The following is an 18063-nucleotide window of genomic DNA, read 5'->3' as shown; positions in this document are numbered from 1 at the left end:
CAAGTGGCTGAGCAAGAGAATGAAATCATTTCTCAAATGTGAGGCCTAATGGTTTTTGACTAGGCTTGTGTACAGCACAAAATTAATCATTCATTATGGATAAAAAACCAATTTAAAATTCTCTCTTTTGTTTGCTTTGGTACTGAAAATCCATTTGTGCAAATAAGTATCAAATTCTAGGCTGTACTATTTGGGACTCTATTTAAAATGCGTAATAATAAACCCATGTCATGATTTTGGCTTCTGCTCTTTTTCTAAGTTGCTGGGAATTTAAAAACAGGACAAAAATGAATCAAAAATACCAAATAGTCTTTTTACATCCAAGCATCCTTCTTTACACACATGAATCTCCGGGCTGTTCTTCCAACATAATTTTAAACTGAAATCTGTTCATACCTGTAATGGTAAGTAATAAACATAATCAACAGTCCAAAATGAATACTAGAGAATAGCCTATATGGACTAATTCTGGATTTCCTGGAAGAGAAAATACAGCATTTTTTTCCCCCTCAGTTTTTCTTCTTTCTAACACCTTTTAAATTTACAGTTTCCTGGTACACTTTTCTGCAGCACATCTCATTTTTTCTGTGTGAAAAGAACTTCTGTAAATGATATTCATCTCTTGAGTCCTATGAAGATATGAAGGGAAAGATATATCACTTTCCATTTTCAAATATTTTCTTCTTTTACCTGTGCCTGGAAGAAGACTGCTTGCAACTTGCTATGAACAGAGCAGAAGTGTGTTTACTGTGCTTGAGGAAGAAAGTCGAAACAAAACCAGCATCAGTTATAGGAAAAAATATTCTTGATATGTTTGGTAACTGCAGGATTGAGTTTACATACTTGACAAATGAGTAGGGTGCATAAATGTCACCAAAAAGGGACTTGCCAGGGTCTACTGACTAATCCTTCAGTTCTTTAAATGATTTTTTTGTTCAATATTATGTCTACCTGGAATAAAAAAGTAAAAATAGGCCCACATTCAATTAAACAATTAAGTTCGTACTTAAAATAACCATACACTTCAATGTTTTTGGTGTGTTCTTCACATCTGCAAGACTGATCCAGACTGTTGAATTTTGATATAAGTTATAATGACAGGGAGTGAGCAGATAGGACATGTATTAATTCTGCTGATGAATGAAACCCACAGAGCTGTAGTCCTAGTTCTTACACAAATTTCTGAACTGCAAAGGAAAATAACATAAATATAAGAGGATTAAATACACTTTGTATATTTGTTTTAAAGATGTAATCTGTATTATACCAGTTATCGAAATTATCAGATCTCAATTTTTTCTGAGGAAGCAAAGGAAATAAAAGGCATCAGCTAACAGGAAATGGGGTTCTCGGTTTACCACCATCCTTCAGAGGTGATAATAATTAAATGCTGTCACAGCATCCATAGCTCCACTGTAGAATCTCCATCATCAGAGTCTTCAAATAAAAACTTTTATTTATTTATGAGCAGGCTGTATACAGAGGTGGCCATCTTTTATCAGAGGTCAGGTTAGAGCTTCCAACCTTAATACCTATACATTTTATAACATTTTCTGTAAAGATGATCAGGGAACATTACGGGAAAATAATAATTTTGTGTTAAATTATATAGCAGTGTCTGTAAAGTGTCCCTTAAAAATGCATCCAACTAAAGCGGTATTATCAATTTGAATGTTTTGAGCTATTTTTAAACTCCTTTTCAGATATAATTCCTTTTAATAGAGCCTTGAATATTTACTTGAAACATGCCCAAGTCCATAGAGAAGAACAAAAGCAACCAACTTCAATTTATCCTTCTTCCCTTTTCTCATATTTCATGCCACACCCTCTCCAAGATCATATTGGTTGCTAATAACAGGATTGGCAGACACCCTGCTGCATGGCTTATGGAAAGGGCATATGTCACCAGCAAACACAGAACTGAAGTTTCATGAGCTCAAGTCAAGTGCATACAGAAAATAAACTTTATCTGGTTTGTTTCTTTCTTGTTGCAGCATCTTCTTGTAACTGCCTGTTTTGCAAATATAATTCTCAAGTTGACATTATAATTCTAATTTGGAATTCAGGGGATTTCTAGTATTTGGTTTTGAGTCTGTTGGTTCATTCTTTTCACATTACTAAGATTAATGTGAAAACATGAGTATAGATCAAATAGTTTCTTCAGCTGTGGAAATGTCATGGAAGATTGTATCACTATAACAAAACAGAAAGAAAAACGAGAACTGTTAGGTATTATTATTACACTAATTTAGTGCTAAACTTTCATCTAAAGATAGTTTCTGTACTATTCAGTAAATTCTGTACAACAGGTTTTGCCAAGTGAACTTTTTCCCTCTATAACATTAAATCCTGAGAAGTTTGTCATTTAAACGGTTTTTCTGATTGAAACAGATCTTTGTTCCTGTTGAAATGAGTGATAAAATTTCACTTCACTGGGGCAGGACAAAGCATAAACTAGTGAGATGGAAAATAGTGTGTGGTTTAAAGTTAAAAAAAAATTACTATGTATTTTTTTTTACTTGAATAGCATTCTTTTAAAGTTGTCCTGGGATTTACAGACATACTTTTGCTATTTCTTTTAAGTATATTGACTAATCTTAATACTTCTGTCAATCAGCTTCAGTTCAACTAGAAACAATACACTAAGGATACCTGTTCAAGTCTGTTGGTTGTAACAACATCCTGTCCATTTTATATTATTAGTTGGTTTTATCTCCTGTGCACATATTTAGGTTGATATTTAGTAAATCAGTTTTGCAGATTATGACAAGGAGTTTGCTTGTCTGCCTGGCACTTCCTCTTGATAATTGCATATTAATTTCTTCTTTATGTGTAGGATATGATGCTTCAGCTGTTTCGGGGACTGGATTTTCTGCATTCGCATCGTGTGGTGCATCGGGACCTGAAACCTCAAAATATCCTTGTAACCAGCAATGGGCAGATAAAGTTAGCTGACTTTGGCCTTGCAAGAATCTACAGTTTTCAAATGGCTCTTACCTCAGTGGTAAGTTCTCAAGGCTTTTTTTTTTTCTTTTAACCTAGCAGAGTGAACTATCTCTACAACTGAAGTTACTTGTGTCTCTGAAAAAAATTACTTTCCAACCAGGAATGAAGTTGTGGTTACGTTGTACAAGTAATTGATTACTGATTGCTGGCTCTAAATTAAATCATGACTGATTAGTGAAGGATAGGTATGTGCTAGTTTTCTGAAACTCCATCAGTCAAGCTTCTGTAGTGACTTCTTTTGTACATTAAGTCAGACAGGTAGAGTTGAAGTTTCTGATCCCGAGGTATCTTGCCGCACTGTCATGCTCTGATTTTCCACCTTTGTGAATATGGATTCAGTGCTTCCTTCTGTATGTTACTGAATGATTCCAAATAGAGCTGTGCTGGAGGAAGCTCGAGTGGACCTGGCAGCCAAAATCACAGCTATTTCCCAAGCTAGCTGTTCAAGAGCACCCCCAGCATCACTAGGACCCCTGCCACTAATGCCCCTCTCCCAGCGGCTCTCCTGGTTGTCCTTGGCTCAGACATGAGGTCACTCACAGAAGGTCGAGCTCTCTCCTGCATTAATGCTGAAGATGCCCTGCTAGCTCCTCACTTTTTGACCCCATTTCCATATTTGCAGGCCCTGCCCCCCAGTCAGCTGCTGTTAGTTTGGGACAGCATCTCTGAAGCATGTTGAAGAGCAGCCATGCTGTGTGCGTGTTTGGTATCATTTAGGTTTGTTGCCTGCTCATGATTTTTTTTTGCTTCCATTTTCTATTCTGAATATCACAACTGCCATGACAGTATCACTTACGATAACAACAGAAAATGGAGAACTGCTAAGAAAAGAAACTGAAAGGATGCTCTTTGCATTTTACATCATATTGTAGAAGTGAGCCTGCCTCATGTTGATAAAAAGCAATTTATTCTTATTATTAGTTACTACAGGGGTCTTCCCATTGTTATGTGATGCAGCTATGGACACTTGGCTTCAGTGTGAATGAAGGCAGGAAGCAACAGAAAATTATATGATCATTTTACTAAGCATAGGAAAGTGTCCTTGTCATATAAAGCATATGTAAACCTGTGTTTTGGGACTAGGTTTTTTCATTGCCTGTAGGACTTAGTCTAATTCAAAGCTGGAGGAATCTGTTTGCTGAGATCAGTGAAGACTGATCATGTAGTACCTCAAAACAGAGCTTTGAAGAAAACGAGAGAAAGGTTCTTCCTGAATTGACATAATTTTTTGTTTCCCAGTTACCAGTAGCAGCTTCAATTGATCCATAAAATTATTTAAGCTAAAATTGCAGAATATTGTTAGTTTTCCAGCAGGATGTTTTTGAAAAGTTCTTCATATAATAAGGAAAAAATATCTACAGAACGGAGCAGGAGTTTGCCCATGATCATGTAGCCTTCATAGGAAGGAAGGTCAAAAGAAATAGAGTGCATCTACCATGGCAAAAGACCTGCTTGTAAGAAAACATTGCCAGAATTACTTTCTAAAGGATGTACATGTACTCAAGTATCCAATACTTGCATGCTAGAAATCATGTTTTAAAACCCATTAGCTAGTACCCTTGGCATTGCTGTGAACAAGAGTTGCTCAGACTAAAGGATTATCTACATGAAAGTTTGTACTGTGTTCACATAAGCATTCCGGTGTCATTGCAGTTATGCTAAAGAATATTAAAATAATTGAATCATTCAGTGACAAAGGATAATCAAGTATTAAAAACCATTGGCCATGGCTTTTTTAAGTTAAAAATTTATTGTTTTAACACATTTAGTGTTTAGCACCTTCAAAATAAACTTTTGTCTGGGTGTGTAGAAACTTACACAGGAGTGTTGCTTAGAATGTGATAAATGTGGTATGGTTTTAAATGTCAGTCTTCATTGCTTCTACAGACTGATGGTCAGAAACTTGTACTAAATGTGTATTAGGCATCAGTTTTTCTTTTCTGATTTTAACTTTTACCTTTGTCTACCTGTTTGGGTGTGCAAATTCTTCTTTTTTTTTCCCCCTCCGATGAAACTCAGTACAGAAAACAAAACTAAAAAAAATCCAACAAACCAAAACTCCCAAATTTCTGGTTTTTAAACTTGAAGACATTCTTGATTTTACCATTCCTAAAATAGTGTAAATTGTAGTTATTCACCAGGAAGTGAGTAAACTTTCATTGACTACAGCAAGACCAGTTTTGTTTTGAACTGTTTGCAGAAAAAAAACATAGCATTATAAAAGACATTATAAAAGCTAATAAAATCCTATCTTGGAAAGTGATAGTGCAGACAGCCTAGTGATAAAAGGCCCATTGCATGTGCTATAATTGTGATTGATAAAAGGGCTCTGCAGTGTTTCCTTCAGAAGAGAACCTTACTGCAAGATAAACTACAAGAATCATCTTTTGAAGTGTCAGATCGTTCCCAAGATGCATCCTCATTCATTGCTCACAAAGAAACTCTTCAGATGGGAAAAAAAGAGCTTGCCATGAAAGTAATCCAGTAAAAACTGATCCAGCCCAAGTGCTCTGGATGCTGCAAATGGTAACTTCAAAGCAATCTCTCTCTAACAGCCAGTTATTTACACAATGCTAAAGAATCCTTCTGGCAGACTGGTTATCCAGGCATATTGCTGTCATTTAAAGAAACCTCTTGATATTTCTATCAGTGAATGAATAAAAGATTCAAACAAATGTTATGCAGGCTTGGGGGGGGCAGGGTGGAGATCACTGCTCCCAGCTGTGTTCGAACTGAGAACTGATATGGGTCTGAAATAACAGCAACTAGAAAGAATGAGGTCGGGCGGGGGTATCTCAGATGGTGGGTAATAAGGCATGCTTTTGGTTTCATACAAAGTTAGACTATTTTTCAAGTGTTGGTCTTGGCCCTTGGGGAAATTTTGAATAGGCTTTGTGGTAACAGAGAAGCTCTGTAGGACAGAGGAGGTGGATTGATGTGACTGTAATTTTAGAGCTTGATAGCAAAAGCTAATGAACTGTCACTTTTTTCCTGGTGCAGAAAAATAGGCACTTCATTCTGCCTTTCTCTGAGCAAAGGAGCAAGTGGGTGTCTGGAAAATCTGAAGTTGTATTATGAAAAAGAAGTAATCCATTTATCTATTTCTATTGACTTCTAACTGCCTTAAAGAAAGGAAATGAAGCTGAATCATTGCATACAAGAATGTTAAGTGAGATAAGTACACACAACTGTGATCACGGCATCTAGGTGGAGCTGAAGCTGTCCAGCTTTTAAAACCTGGCCAGCATCAGGATCTTGAGTGAAACTACCAAAATGTTAAGCATTTGTAACACACAATACTTTCTTTGAAAACATATGTGATTTACCACAGGTGTAACTTAGGTGCAACTGAGCTGCACTTAGGTGCAACTCATGAAATTCCAACAAAATTGATTTATGTCTTCCTTTTTAAAAAAACTCACTTGTTTTCAGATTTACCCAGCATTAGATGGGAAAACGCATCACTTTCTCTGCTGATGCTCTAAGTTGTTGAATACTAGACCTGGCTAAATAGATTTTTAAAAAGAGAAGACACAAAAAATCCTGCAGCTGCTATCAGTAAATAATTTTATATTATGCTAGCATTTTATTTCAATGTTTCTTCAGGATAAAAACTTTCCATTTCTGGCAGTCACTTCAGTGCAAATGGTTTACATGTCACATCATGCAGGAACTTGGATTTCATTTTGTTGTTATAGTAGCAAGGGAGCATAAAATAATTTTTGCTAACTGGCTTACTTTGTAAATATAAATATATAAATTAGTTACAGCAACAAAAACAGCAACAAAAGAAGATAGAAAAAGCCTCTTTCAAAGAGGAATGAGTACTTCCCTGTTTTTTGCCCACTGTTTGATTGTAGTTTTCTAATAAATGCCACCTCTTAGTAAATAATGTAAATGTTAACTCTTGTCTGAGCCAATATGATTGATGAGAGCCGATGCAAAGAACTTCTTTTGCGTTGCCTTGGTTTTGTCTCTTTTTTTCCCTTTTTTGTGGTCACCGCTTCCTGTGCTTCCCAAAATCCACATATTTATTTGCATGTCATATACACCCTGCACAGCCCATTCCTATGTTGGATATGTTCCAGCAGACCAGGAGTGTCTTGCAGAGCAGCTTTAACCTGAGATACGTTGACTATCCCTAAATGGACCTGATTTGGCAATCTATTTAAAGTTCACAGTTATCATCAAACACAGGAGGAGACCTGTGGAAATTAGGCAACCACCTGCCACTGGTTAAACTAAGTGAAAATGTGGGCTATGTTAAAGAGTGTCCTAATGATATTGGTATGGTGATACTTGATTTTGTTTCATACATGATTTGATAAGAGCATAACTCATCCTCCCTCTGATAGGTGGAAGTGACATTGTTTTGGTATGCACTGAGCCTTTGCTGTTGTGAGATTTAGGCCCTCATCTCCAATTCTTTCATTATGGTGCATTTTTCCAGTCCACCCAAATGTTCCTGAAAAGGAAAATGAGTCACAGACAGACATCCAGTGGATCAAAATATGTGGTTTTGAGCTTGTCAATGCTGTTGCTGCGAGTTTGAGGCTATTTAGGAATGCAGTATGATTAAAATTATTGGCTTATTGTTATACACAGTTCTGTATAACAAGTCCATGTATCTGGCTTTGTGAAAAAAAGTTACTTTTTCTGATATTTTAACATCTGGAGGGATCTTTATTGCATCCTCCCAACACCCCGTAGGAAAGTTATTTCCATCACATAAAATGAGTCATATATCTCTGGAGTCATCTTAGGAACTCAAATCATTATTGGCACATTGACAGTAAAGTCTGCAGCTGGCTAAAAACATTTTTATATATATTTATGATGCTGTCACTCAGTTCAGATGTTCCCTAAGAGGGCTCAGAATTATATGAAAATAATGACAAAACAGGTTGTTCTCTGTCACAATATTAATCAAAGGGCAATATGGAAATATATGTGGACAGAAATAGCAAATTAGAAGTTTCTTATATTCATCTGCATTATGATCTTATAAGATCATTTTCAAAACCAACTATTAATTTTTGTTGGCCATCGTAAGAAACTTTAAAGTCTTTAAGGCTTGTCTGGAAGAGCAGTACTAGCTGCTCTCATGAAGAGACAGAGGATTTATGGCAAGATTGTTATTTTTAGAGACACATCCTAGAGATAATCTACGGGTGCTGTTTCACAGTTGGCATATGTAGATATAACACTTCTACTGCTGCTGAAAAGGGTGGTCCTGCTTTTGACTATGCACTCCCATCACTTCCCTCACATCGGCAGTAGTGGTTGCTCCCTTGCAATCAGACTGAAAATGAGCCTTGTAAAGGTAGTTGTTAATTTTCAGGTGGATTAGTGAATGCAAATCACTGCACAGCCACGTGAATAAAGCGCACACAGAGGAGAGTGAGCAGAAAGATGGGGTCATCCACTCCCTAGACACCACAGTCTTAGATTTGTTGGAGTCAGTTATGAAACCACATCTGAAGTGTTCAATTAAGGACCCAAATAACTAACTCAAAGGCGGAAATGTTTTTCAAAACCTCACAGCTCATGCTGACTTACACTGTTTTGAAGATGTTAAATGAACCAGCTACTGGTTCATTTAAGGCTATTTCTGTATCTGACTGTAACAAAACTTTTAAGGGCATCTGTATCAATGTTTGAAGTATTTTTTACCAACTCTGTGCCAAGGCCTGGGTTCAGGACTCTGTGCTGTTCTCTGCAGCTGATGCCACAACTCACCCTTGAGACCTGTGAGGAATGCAGGGAATGCAACCCTCTGCTCTGATTCAGGCCCAGGTTTATCATGAACCATAAAAAGCCTATCTTTTAATCTTTCAAAGAAAGTAAATTATTTCACAGTAAACAAGCAAATTGGCTCCATATGCGACTATTTTCTGTGCCCAAAAACTCCTTTCCAGCGTTGCAAACATTAGAATATATAGTATGTGAGGAGAGTTTGTACATACTGAGCTGAGCATGTTTTGCAGCCCTGCAGCTGCACAAGTGCAGCCTTGCAGAATAAATTTACCTTGTGCTGGTGGAAAAAAAAAAGGAAAAGAGGCACAACTTTGAGCACAGTTCATATCAGAACAAAGGAAGTTTTTGCTGAGTTGGGCCAAAGTTTGACTATGTGCTTTATAAAAGGATAATGTTCAACAGAGGATGCTTATGAAGGAGAGTAAGAAAGAGCTTTCAGCAATCAACTTTCAGAAATGTAGCAATTTCCAGTGCTGGAGCTTGTGTCTGGATCATCTTCTGTAATAATTACTCAAGTACCTATCTTCCATAAAGTAATCTACTTACTTTCTGAACCATTTCTGCTTTGGGCTGCAGTTAACTTTGGCACTGTGAGAAAAGCTCTATATTTTGTTTTAAATTTGATACCTGATAATATTACTTAATATTATCCTCTTATCTTTTTGAGTCATACCCTTTTCACTTTAGGGTGAAATTTGGTGGTAGTTTGCAACAGCACAGTTCTGTTGATGCAAGAAAAATGTACTCAGTGCAAATAGGCCTTCACATGTTGATGTGAAGATAAAATGACCTCTTTCTCTTTCATGTAATAAGATACAGTATACATTGCTAGTAATGGTATAGAACTGCATTATGGTTTTCAAACAAATATCTGGTGAGCAGACTGTAGGATATAGAACTGAATTTGTAAGGAACAGACTGTGTTTAATCTGCTTTAAAAAATGGGGACAGAGGTTGTAGAAGGGGAAAGGGAAGGCAGAGAATTACTACTGCGTATTTTCTCTAGATTATAAAAGAGCATCCCGCTTTTGTGTGACTGTACTTCTATCTTCTGTTTTCAGATGTAAAAATATGTGTTGCGTTTCCCCCACCCAGTAATTTACATCTTTGTACTATTTTTCTGTTGATTTAAGTGGGTCTGTTTTTACATCTACTCCCAGTGATAATTGAGTGGGCTGGATTGTAAAAACAATTTGATTGTTTGACAAGGTCTCTCCCTGTGTATTTACAAAACTGTTCCCACATAATTTCAAACCATCCTGAAACACTAAAATGCAGCCTCAGGTTATGCTCTTATCAGAGCACACTGAGTAAACAGGCATGGGCCTGTTTGGTACTTGAATGTGAGACAGCCAAAGGAAGAGGAGCAGACAAAACAGCATACTCTTCTTGGAGCTCCTGCTATTCCAGAGTGAAGACAGGTGTCTGTACAGTGCTGACAGAAATGCTCTTAGGGCTTAATGTGTAATAAAAATGAGTCACTGACACATTTTTGCTGTGGCAGGGAAGTAACCATAAATTTCCTCTGTGCGCTGGCCAAAGTCCTGCTGTAGAAGATATTTCTAATTGAGAACTCTCTTGTAAGGTACACCCCAGGAAATTTATCTTAGCCTAACAGTATTTAGTACTTGCTCAGTATTGGTGGTATGGAATTCTTGAGGTCAAAATGAGAAGAGCTGAGAAATCATCCAGTCCTTTTGTGAAACTAGCAAGATTGTTCTATTGTGTCATTTCTAATGTTTTGCCTCTGTTAATTTCAAATGTGCCAAGAAGTATGGATTCCATCACTTCCCATGGGAACCTGTTCCAAAACCTCTGTATAAACTTTCTCAGAGAGTTTCCTTGATGTCTAGCCTTCAATTTCCCACTCTTAATTTAACTCCATCCTATTATTTGTTATTATATGCTGATGGGTAGTAGATGACCCTGTAGTTGCATTAAAGAAGTCAGTTACATATTTCTGTATACATTCATCCTTGCAAAATGTGGTAAGATATATCATTTGATAAATAGTGAAAGTGTAATAGCCCTAGATTTTCCAGATTGCAGTAAATTATAGGACACCAGAGAAATCCACTAGATTTCTCTAGACTTCCCATCTTCAACATTTGGAGAGGAGGAAGATAAGTTACACTAAAAGGATTATTGAGCTACAAGATAAATTCCTCAATATCTTACAAATAACTTGGTAGCAATCTGCAGAGATCTCATGCAACCTAGGAGTCACCATTTAGATGAACGAAAAGAGCAAATGGAATTTTAGACTGTTATAGGTAGGATATTTTCTAAGAAATAATAAAATACTGGTGTCACAACACAAATTAGTTCATCAGAATACTAGTTTACTTTCTGTGTGGTTGAGAGATGATTTTGAACAAGAACAGCCATTTCTGTCTAATGATTAGGGAACAGGGGACACTCTTTTCTGTGAGGCAAGAAGAATCTGACTTAATTTAACAAAATTAATCATAACAGTAGATACAATTCATATCTAAAAACATGATCAAGGACCCTGAGAGGGAGAACACATTAGAACAATGATGGCATGAGAGCTAGTTAAACTAACTTACAGAACTTTAAATAACTTAAATAATTTTTGACAGGAAGTTAGAAAACAAAATAGTGAGATTCTGAAGCAGCCTATAGTAGGACCAGTGCAGGCAAGAAATATAAATGACTTTGAGAAGGAGCTTGATGAATTTCTGTGATGCAGTTGGCAAATCTTGGTGGCTGAGTAGTCCATTCCAGTTCCATATCTCTGTATTTACCCCTTCAAGATAGTCAGCTTTGTCAGAAATGCGCATCACGAGCTCCACTCTTAAAGGAAACAGCTTTCAGCAGGCCAGATGGATTGGCATAAATGTCAGAGCAAAATTCTTTTACCAAAGAAAGAAATGCTGAGCTACTTGACTTTATTGAGACAGAGCAAATAACGGAGATGGTCTCATAAACCAAAGGAGGCTACAGTTAAAATAAAGGCTAGCATGAAAGCAGAAAGAATTAAAAAGAGATAGAAAAGAGAGAGACCCTTCACTAAAGAAGAAAAAAAAACAACTTAAAGGTTTCACAAGTAGTAATGAAAGATAATCTGAAAGCAAAAATTGCATCCTTGTTGGTACAGCAAGTTGAAAAAGTCCAGATGGAGTGAGAAGTCTAATTGCAATGTTCCCCCATCTGGAAATGGGATGAACCTGGCAAGTCATCAGTGAATGACAAGCAACCTGACTTCTGAAAACCTGGACAGAAGGCCTTCCATGAAACAGGGGATGCCAGAAAAGCTTGGATAAACTTGGAAGTAGCTGACAAAAATAATCTTCAACAAGGACTTGAGCAGAAGAATCAGCATGTGCAAGTAAGCAGAAACATAGACTACTGTGGAAGTAAACACCTGGACATAAAAATGAACCTGCCAGGAGACTGTTGATGTTTATGATTTTTTTACTTTGTGCATCCTGCAGACTTACATTTTTGCAGCTCAAATAATAGAAAATCCCAGGGAAGCTGACTGCATTGTACTCTACAGGTATGGTGAGGAAAAGCAGCAGAAAGGAGGACTTCTGGTAGCCTTTCTAGGTAGCCTGGCTCTGACAGAGTTTCAAAATTTATACTCAGCCACAGCTGTTCAAACCTCCTGTTAGGCCATGATACATATGTCAGGAACAGGCATCATTCTGAATGGGCTGGATACTAAGAGCTACAGAGAGGAAGAAGATAGAGACACCCAGGGACACTTGCATTCTTACAACACACAGATACCACAGAGCCTGATGGTGACTGGGTTTTGCAATCAAGGTAAAGCAAAGAAGCCAAAACACTCTGGGGATCTGTAAGATCTCTGAGGTGATACAGCTGCAGCAGAATTTGCTTGTCTGAAACTCTAGGGGAACAATTCTGTTTAAAAGACAATGGAAAAAGAGATTCTGATCTCAAAAATTGTATTTGTTTGTAAGTAGAAAAAATACTATGGTTTATAAAACAGGAAAAATTCACTTAAGTGCCAAGATTAAGAAATAATTCAGTTAAATATAAGTGCCATGGAAGATAATTGCAGAATGCTTTTCAAGACTACAAAACCAGATAGGACATACTAGTATATATTAAAAACTCCCAGTATAGTTCAGTAGATTGCTCCTGACTGAAAGTCAAACCTTGGAGGTACAGGCAGGGCCTTGAGTTTTTGTTTAGGTCTGTCAGATGAGTAGCAGTAGTCAAAATTGGTCTAGTAAAATGTATGGTTCTATGAAATATGCAAATCTTACCATCAGTTAGTTACTGAATGAGACATGCTAAAAAATGGAGAAGATTTGAAAATAAAACGATTGTTCTAAAATGCACATAGAAGTTGTCCACTGCAAAACTGGGAAAACTGAACTTGAAAATGGAGTCTGTAGAATGTGAGTGTGAATTAGAACAGCTAAAGGAGCAGATAAATTAACCATGGCACTGGATTTTGCTATTTCTGCAATGAATGCAAGGCAAGCTTGTTCTACAGATAGTCTGTGAAACACCCTTTAACTTGTGATCAGCATAGAAGAGCTGATTTGTGGAGAATTGGTTTGCAGTCAGCAAGTTGTTCTGCTCTCCGGGGCAACTATCGTAACGACATCGGCATCTTGTAGTAGCTTTCCAGTAAAGATGAAAAAAACAATAAAAAAATGGAGTGACTGCATATTATCTGAAGACTCGGTACATTTTTTGCTTTTAAAGTTCAGATTGATTTGAAACAGAATCAGAGTTTTCATCATTTACTGAGCCTGAGTGACAAAGAACAGATGATGAAAAGAAAAAAACTCAACACAAACTAGCATTACAAAACATGAGCAATTAATCTAGGAAGCACAGAAACAGGAGAAAACTGATGCAAAAAAAGAGGTAAAACAACCGCATGCAAGTTCCTGCTGATTGTGTTCTGAGGTCATGTTGTGGATTTAATAGAGGAATAACGAGAGTAGAGTCTTAGGAAGCAGGAGATATTTTTTGATTTAACAAAGATATAAGTTGTACCATGTGGGCCCGATGCAAGATTGTTACCATGGAAACCTGCCATGTAAACACCTCATTCATTGTTTACCAGCAGGAAAAAAGAAATAAGTTTTGAAGAAATATGTAGAGACAGAGATGTGCCTTCAGCTAGTTCTTGGGCTTTATCCTTAGCTATGATTCCAAAACAACAGCACCATATTTTGTATGGGTATTGTCATCCAAAATTAATAGTTTTATCCTAAAACAGTTATTGTTTATTACAGTGAATAATAGTACCCTTAATGCAACAGTACTTGCTTTTCACCTTAACTAAGTAGATAGTGTCGAGGAGGTCCAAAGGATGGAGGGAAAAGTACACTAACCTCAAAAAAAACTTTAGAAGCAATTCAGAGCAAGGGGTCTTTGGCTGGGACAAGCTCAGTAGCTAGTGGAAAAGACAGTCCACGATATTTCTTTCTCCTGTCTCCACTGATTCTTCTGCTATGCTTAAGGTAAATGACCTGGTTTTGGAAGAAACATTTTTAACCGGATTATTCCTAGCACAAATGATCTGAAAATACAGATGTTGTGTTCTGCAGAACAGGAGGAAGAACGTCTAGTGGACAGTGAGTTGCTTCCAAAAGAAGTCTTTTACCTTGCACACACAGTCTGTGACTGGAGGAGTTTCTGCTGAAGACAAGAAACTTGCAGCTCTACAGAGCTGTCAGCTCTACAGCCACTCATTTGAACAGAACATCAGAGATGTTTATTTATGCATCAACCAACATTGCAAAATTATTGCAAAATTATTAACCGTATAAGTTAACAAAAGAGTAAGACTTTTTAATTTTCAGTGTTGGAAATAGTTTTTAGGAGTTCTTCTCTCTTTGCGTATCCCTTTTCAAAACACTTTCAAAGCTGTTGTCACTTGTACTGAATACAAATCCTGGAGCTTACAATTCCATGGCAGTATTGACACAGAAACACCACAAATTTGGATGATGATCGCAGTAGTATGGAAGGAACTTATGCCACTCAGCAAAATCCAGACATTTAGAGGTGCTTAAATCTTTAAATTATCTTAACTGTCGTTAGTATGAGGGAAGGTTTGAGGATAGGACAGATTATGTGCCTTGGTCAAGTTCTGATTGCAAGTGCAACCCTAAGTGGAACCATGAGGAATATGTTGGCAAAGAAACCTCAAAAGTTTTATTTTCTCCTTTCATGTAGTTCACAGAAGGATGGATGTTTATGGCTTATCCACTGAGGCAGCTGGAATGATCCCCTGTTCAGTTAAAAACTTCCAGACAAGAGCATTGTGATATGTGAGATGAAAAGTTGTTTGGCATGTGGAATTTAATATCATCTTTGAGTAACAAAATGATGATAGCAGATGGTATTAGTCTGGAAGTTAAAGATGACATACAGAATCAACAAGGAGTGTGGAGAAACAGCAGGTGATAACTACAGGTATCAGTTAAAGAAAGATTCAGCTGTGCTTGTTGAACTGTTGCACATTTTGGGACTGGGAAATCCCTTTTTTAACCTAGAGGAAGAATTTTATTCAGTGGAGGGCACAGAGAAAATGGAAAACAAGTGCAGGCTATGCACTTGTACAGCAAAGAAGTTTCTTCCCAGGAGAAAGATAGATCCAACTGGCTACAGTATCACTGAGAGCAGCAGTGAGACACACAGCTGCTGATGGAGAAGCCTGTCAGTCAATGCAAAGTGTTACGGGTAGGCAGTTTTTTGAGATCGTTGAAGATACCACAAAACAAGGAACCAAGAGGCCTGACAGGAACAGAACTGCTGTCTAATTAATTCTTCACTAGTTATGGCATCCCAGGCATAAGAGGAAATTTATGTCAGGAATGTGCAATTTTGAAGATTTTCAAACAAAACAGGAGTTTAGCTGCGTACCTTTGTAGAACATCACAAAAGGGACTGGAATCATCATCTAACTTTCATTATGATAGCATACAGAAGTCATTAAACCTATAGTATGTCTCAACATTCATTTTGGCTAGGTATGAGCTAATGATCTACATTTATATCATGCACACTGCATGGATCTGCAGGGACCATGGTTCTCCTTACAGGAGTCAGCAATTAGGACCACTTGGTTGATGCAGAAACTGTCCAAAGAGCTCATCTCTTTCTGAGGAAAAGTTGGTAATAACCTCTCATAAGTTAAAAAGGCTCACTGGCTTATACCATGTGCAAAAGCTTTTAAAAAGGGGGAGTTGGTACTGTCCCGGAGGGATAGGAGAAATTAGGGGATAAAAATCAATGCTGAAGAAATTCAGAGTGTATTACTGTCCAATGCTGACCTGAATAAATGGAGTGGTCAATAGGAAGTCAAGAAATGGTTCCCGTAGCAAACTCAGCATTGTCCAACCAATCCCCATTGAGCACCTATCAAATATGTATGCATGCTGCCAAAAGGAAGTTGAAAAAACTGTAATAGTGATACATTCCTAGTTAGGATAAAACTATCAGGGTATGTCCCAGACAACCTATTATTATTTAAAAGCAAAATCTGTCTCTTGGAGATATCTGAGAAAGAGTTGAAAGGAAAAGCACAAAGGCGGAAGAACTGTAAAGGGACTTGGAAGGCCACATCAATATCTCCTGACATAGAAATAGTGTAAGTGGGGTTTATCTGACAAAGTGTAAACATCTAACTCTAAGCTAGTCCACTGAGTAAGTAGTCTAGTGGTAATCAAAGTATTCTCCTAATCAGTGTAATCACTAGTGACTTATCTCAGCTTTAAGAAGACAGTTAACATAGGTCAGCTGTTTCAGACTCCAGAAGAACTTACTTCTTTCCACTGGCTGTCGAGGGTGACAAGTTCAGATGTGAACATCTACATGGTACTCAGATCTGAAGTCAGCTGAGATGAATCCAGCCCAAGTCAATCCTGGTACCATTACCATTTGAGCTCTTGGTGAGTCATAAAGAACTGCATTATCAAGGATTCCATCAAGATATGGGCAGAGCTGAGACAGCTTCCTCTGAAATGAAGTCTAACTGAAGCATAAAAGCAGTGGTATATTTTGGATAAATCTGTAAAAGCAAATAAGCACTTTTCTGGAATATATAGCTGAAATAATATGAACCATCACCCAAAATACATGACACATGCAAGGCCACTTAGGAATCTAAGCTATGTGGGTGAGCAGGTCTGACTGAAATATGAATGGAAATGCGGAAGAGCCAGTGGTGTTTGATAAGATATCTTAGAGAGTGAGAGAAGCAATGGGAAGCAGTGCACAAATGCAGACACACAAGTCACATACAGACATCAATAGAAACACATATAGCAAAGTGTTGAGAAAGCTGAGAGCTTCCGAGTGGAGTACTTGGAATAAGTCCTAGACGAAAACTATATCCTCCTCTTTGATTTGTTAAAAAACCCAGGATTTTCTACACCTTTTTTATGAAACAAAACAAAGAAATACATGATTTCTATCATCATTTCATACCTTCTTGCCCTTCCTCACTCAACCTTAAAAAAATTAATGAGTCCCCTATTTTGATTAAATTTTCAGGCAGAAGATACTGTAAAGTAATACAGCCCGAGGATGTTGTGTCTTTGAAAAACATGGGAAGTTTTGTCTATGTATAATCGTTATATACATAGCAGAAACATCTTGGGCAGAAGAACATGCAAGGCCTAAGTCTGTGAGAATCTTAATACCCCTAAAAGAAAAGTACAAGCTTGAAAATGTAATCTCTCAGGAGTTGCCAAGGTGTACCTTAATTTGGGAGTACCATAAATCAGTTGAGGCTTTCTACGGTGGTATAAACACCTCATAATACCACTCATGGCAATAGTTTTCAGAGAATAATTACATAACGTTTTTTAATCTACTTGGAATATCAGTAACATTGAGATACATACAAGTAAGTGCTAGTTGGTATTAGCACCACTTCTACTGACTGGCTTGATGGAACAGTCAAAGTAGTTATTTGGTTCACTCTGGCATAAAGCCTGGCAACTTCTTCAGTGATGGCGAATGAAAATTATAGCTGTTTAACAGGGTGGACTACAAAATGTGGAAATTAAGTAGGTTTTTTTCACAAAATGTTAAAACCATTCACGGAAATGCAGTTGTTTTGGTGGTTTTTTAAATGCTTTCTATTGAACAGTGTGACTGAGTTCTTGAAGTGCAAGAAAGGAGAGTGGCATGGATTTCATGTAAGAGTGCATAGAGTCCTGTTGAAATTCCTGTGAAAAAACATATAGGAGAACTTTTGATTTATTTTTTTTTTAATCTGGGAGTGTGGTGTATATTTCAAGTGTTCTATTGAAATCAAAGTATAATCAAACAGAC

The 18063-nt window shown here is 37.2% G+C and overlaps 1 protein-coding gene across 4 annotated transcripts in view; it reads left to right on the top strand.

Annotated features, from left to right (window-relative positions):
• The window catches only part of CDK6 (cyclin dependent kinase 6), a 137354-nt gene that overhangs the window by 54616 nt on the left and 64675 nt on the right, over nt 1-18063 (top strand). For all 4 annotated transcript variants that reach the window (XM_027639241.1, XM_027639242.1, XM_027639243.1 and 1 more), the window contains exon 4: nt 2837-3004. In XM_027639241.1, coding sequence (XP_027495042.1) covers nt 2837-3004 — 168 coding nt within the window. The remainder of the gene's footprint in view (nt 1-2836; nt 3005-18063) is intronic.

Source organism: Corapipo altera, unplaced genomic scaffold (genome assembly GCF_003945725.1).
Source record: "Corapipo altera isolate COAL_440 unplaced genomic scaffold, ASM394572v1 44, whole genome shotgun sequence".
NCBI classification, from domain to species: Eukaryota; Metazoa; Chordata; class Aves; order Passeriformes; family Pipridae; genus Corapipo; species Corapipo altera.
The sequence above is the reverse complement of the archived record's forward strand: the minus strand, read 5'-3'. Positions and strand labels throughout refer to the sequence as shown.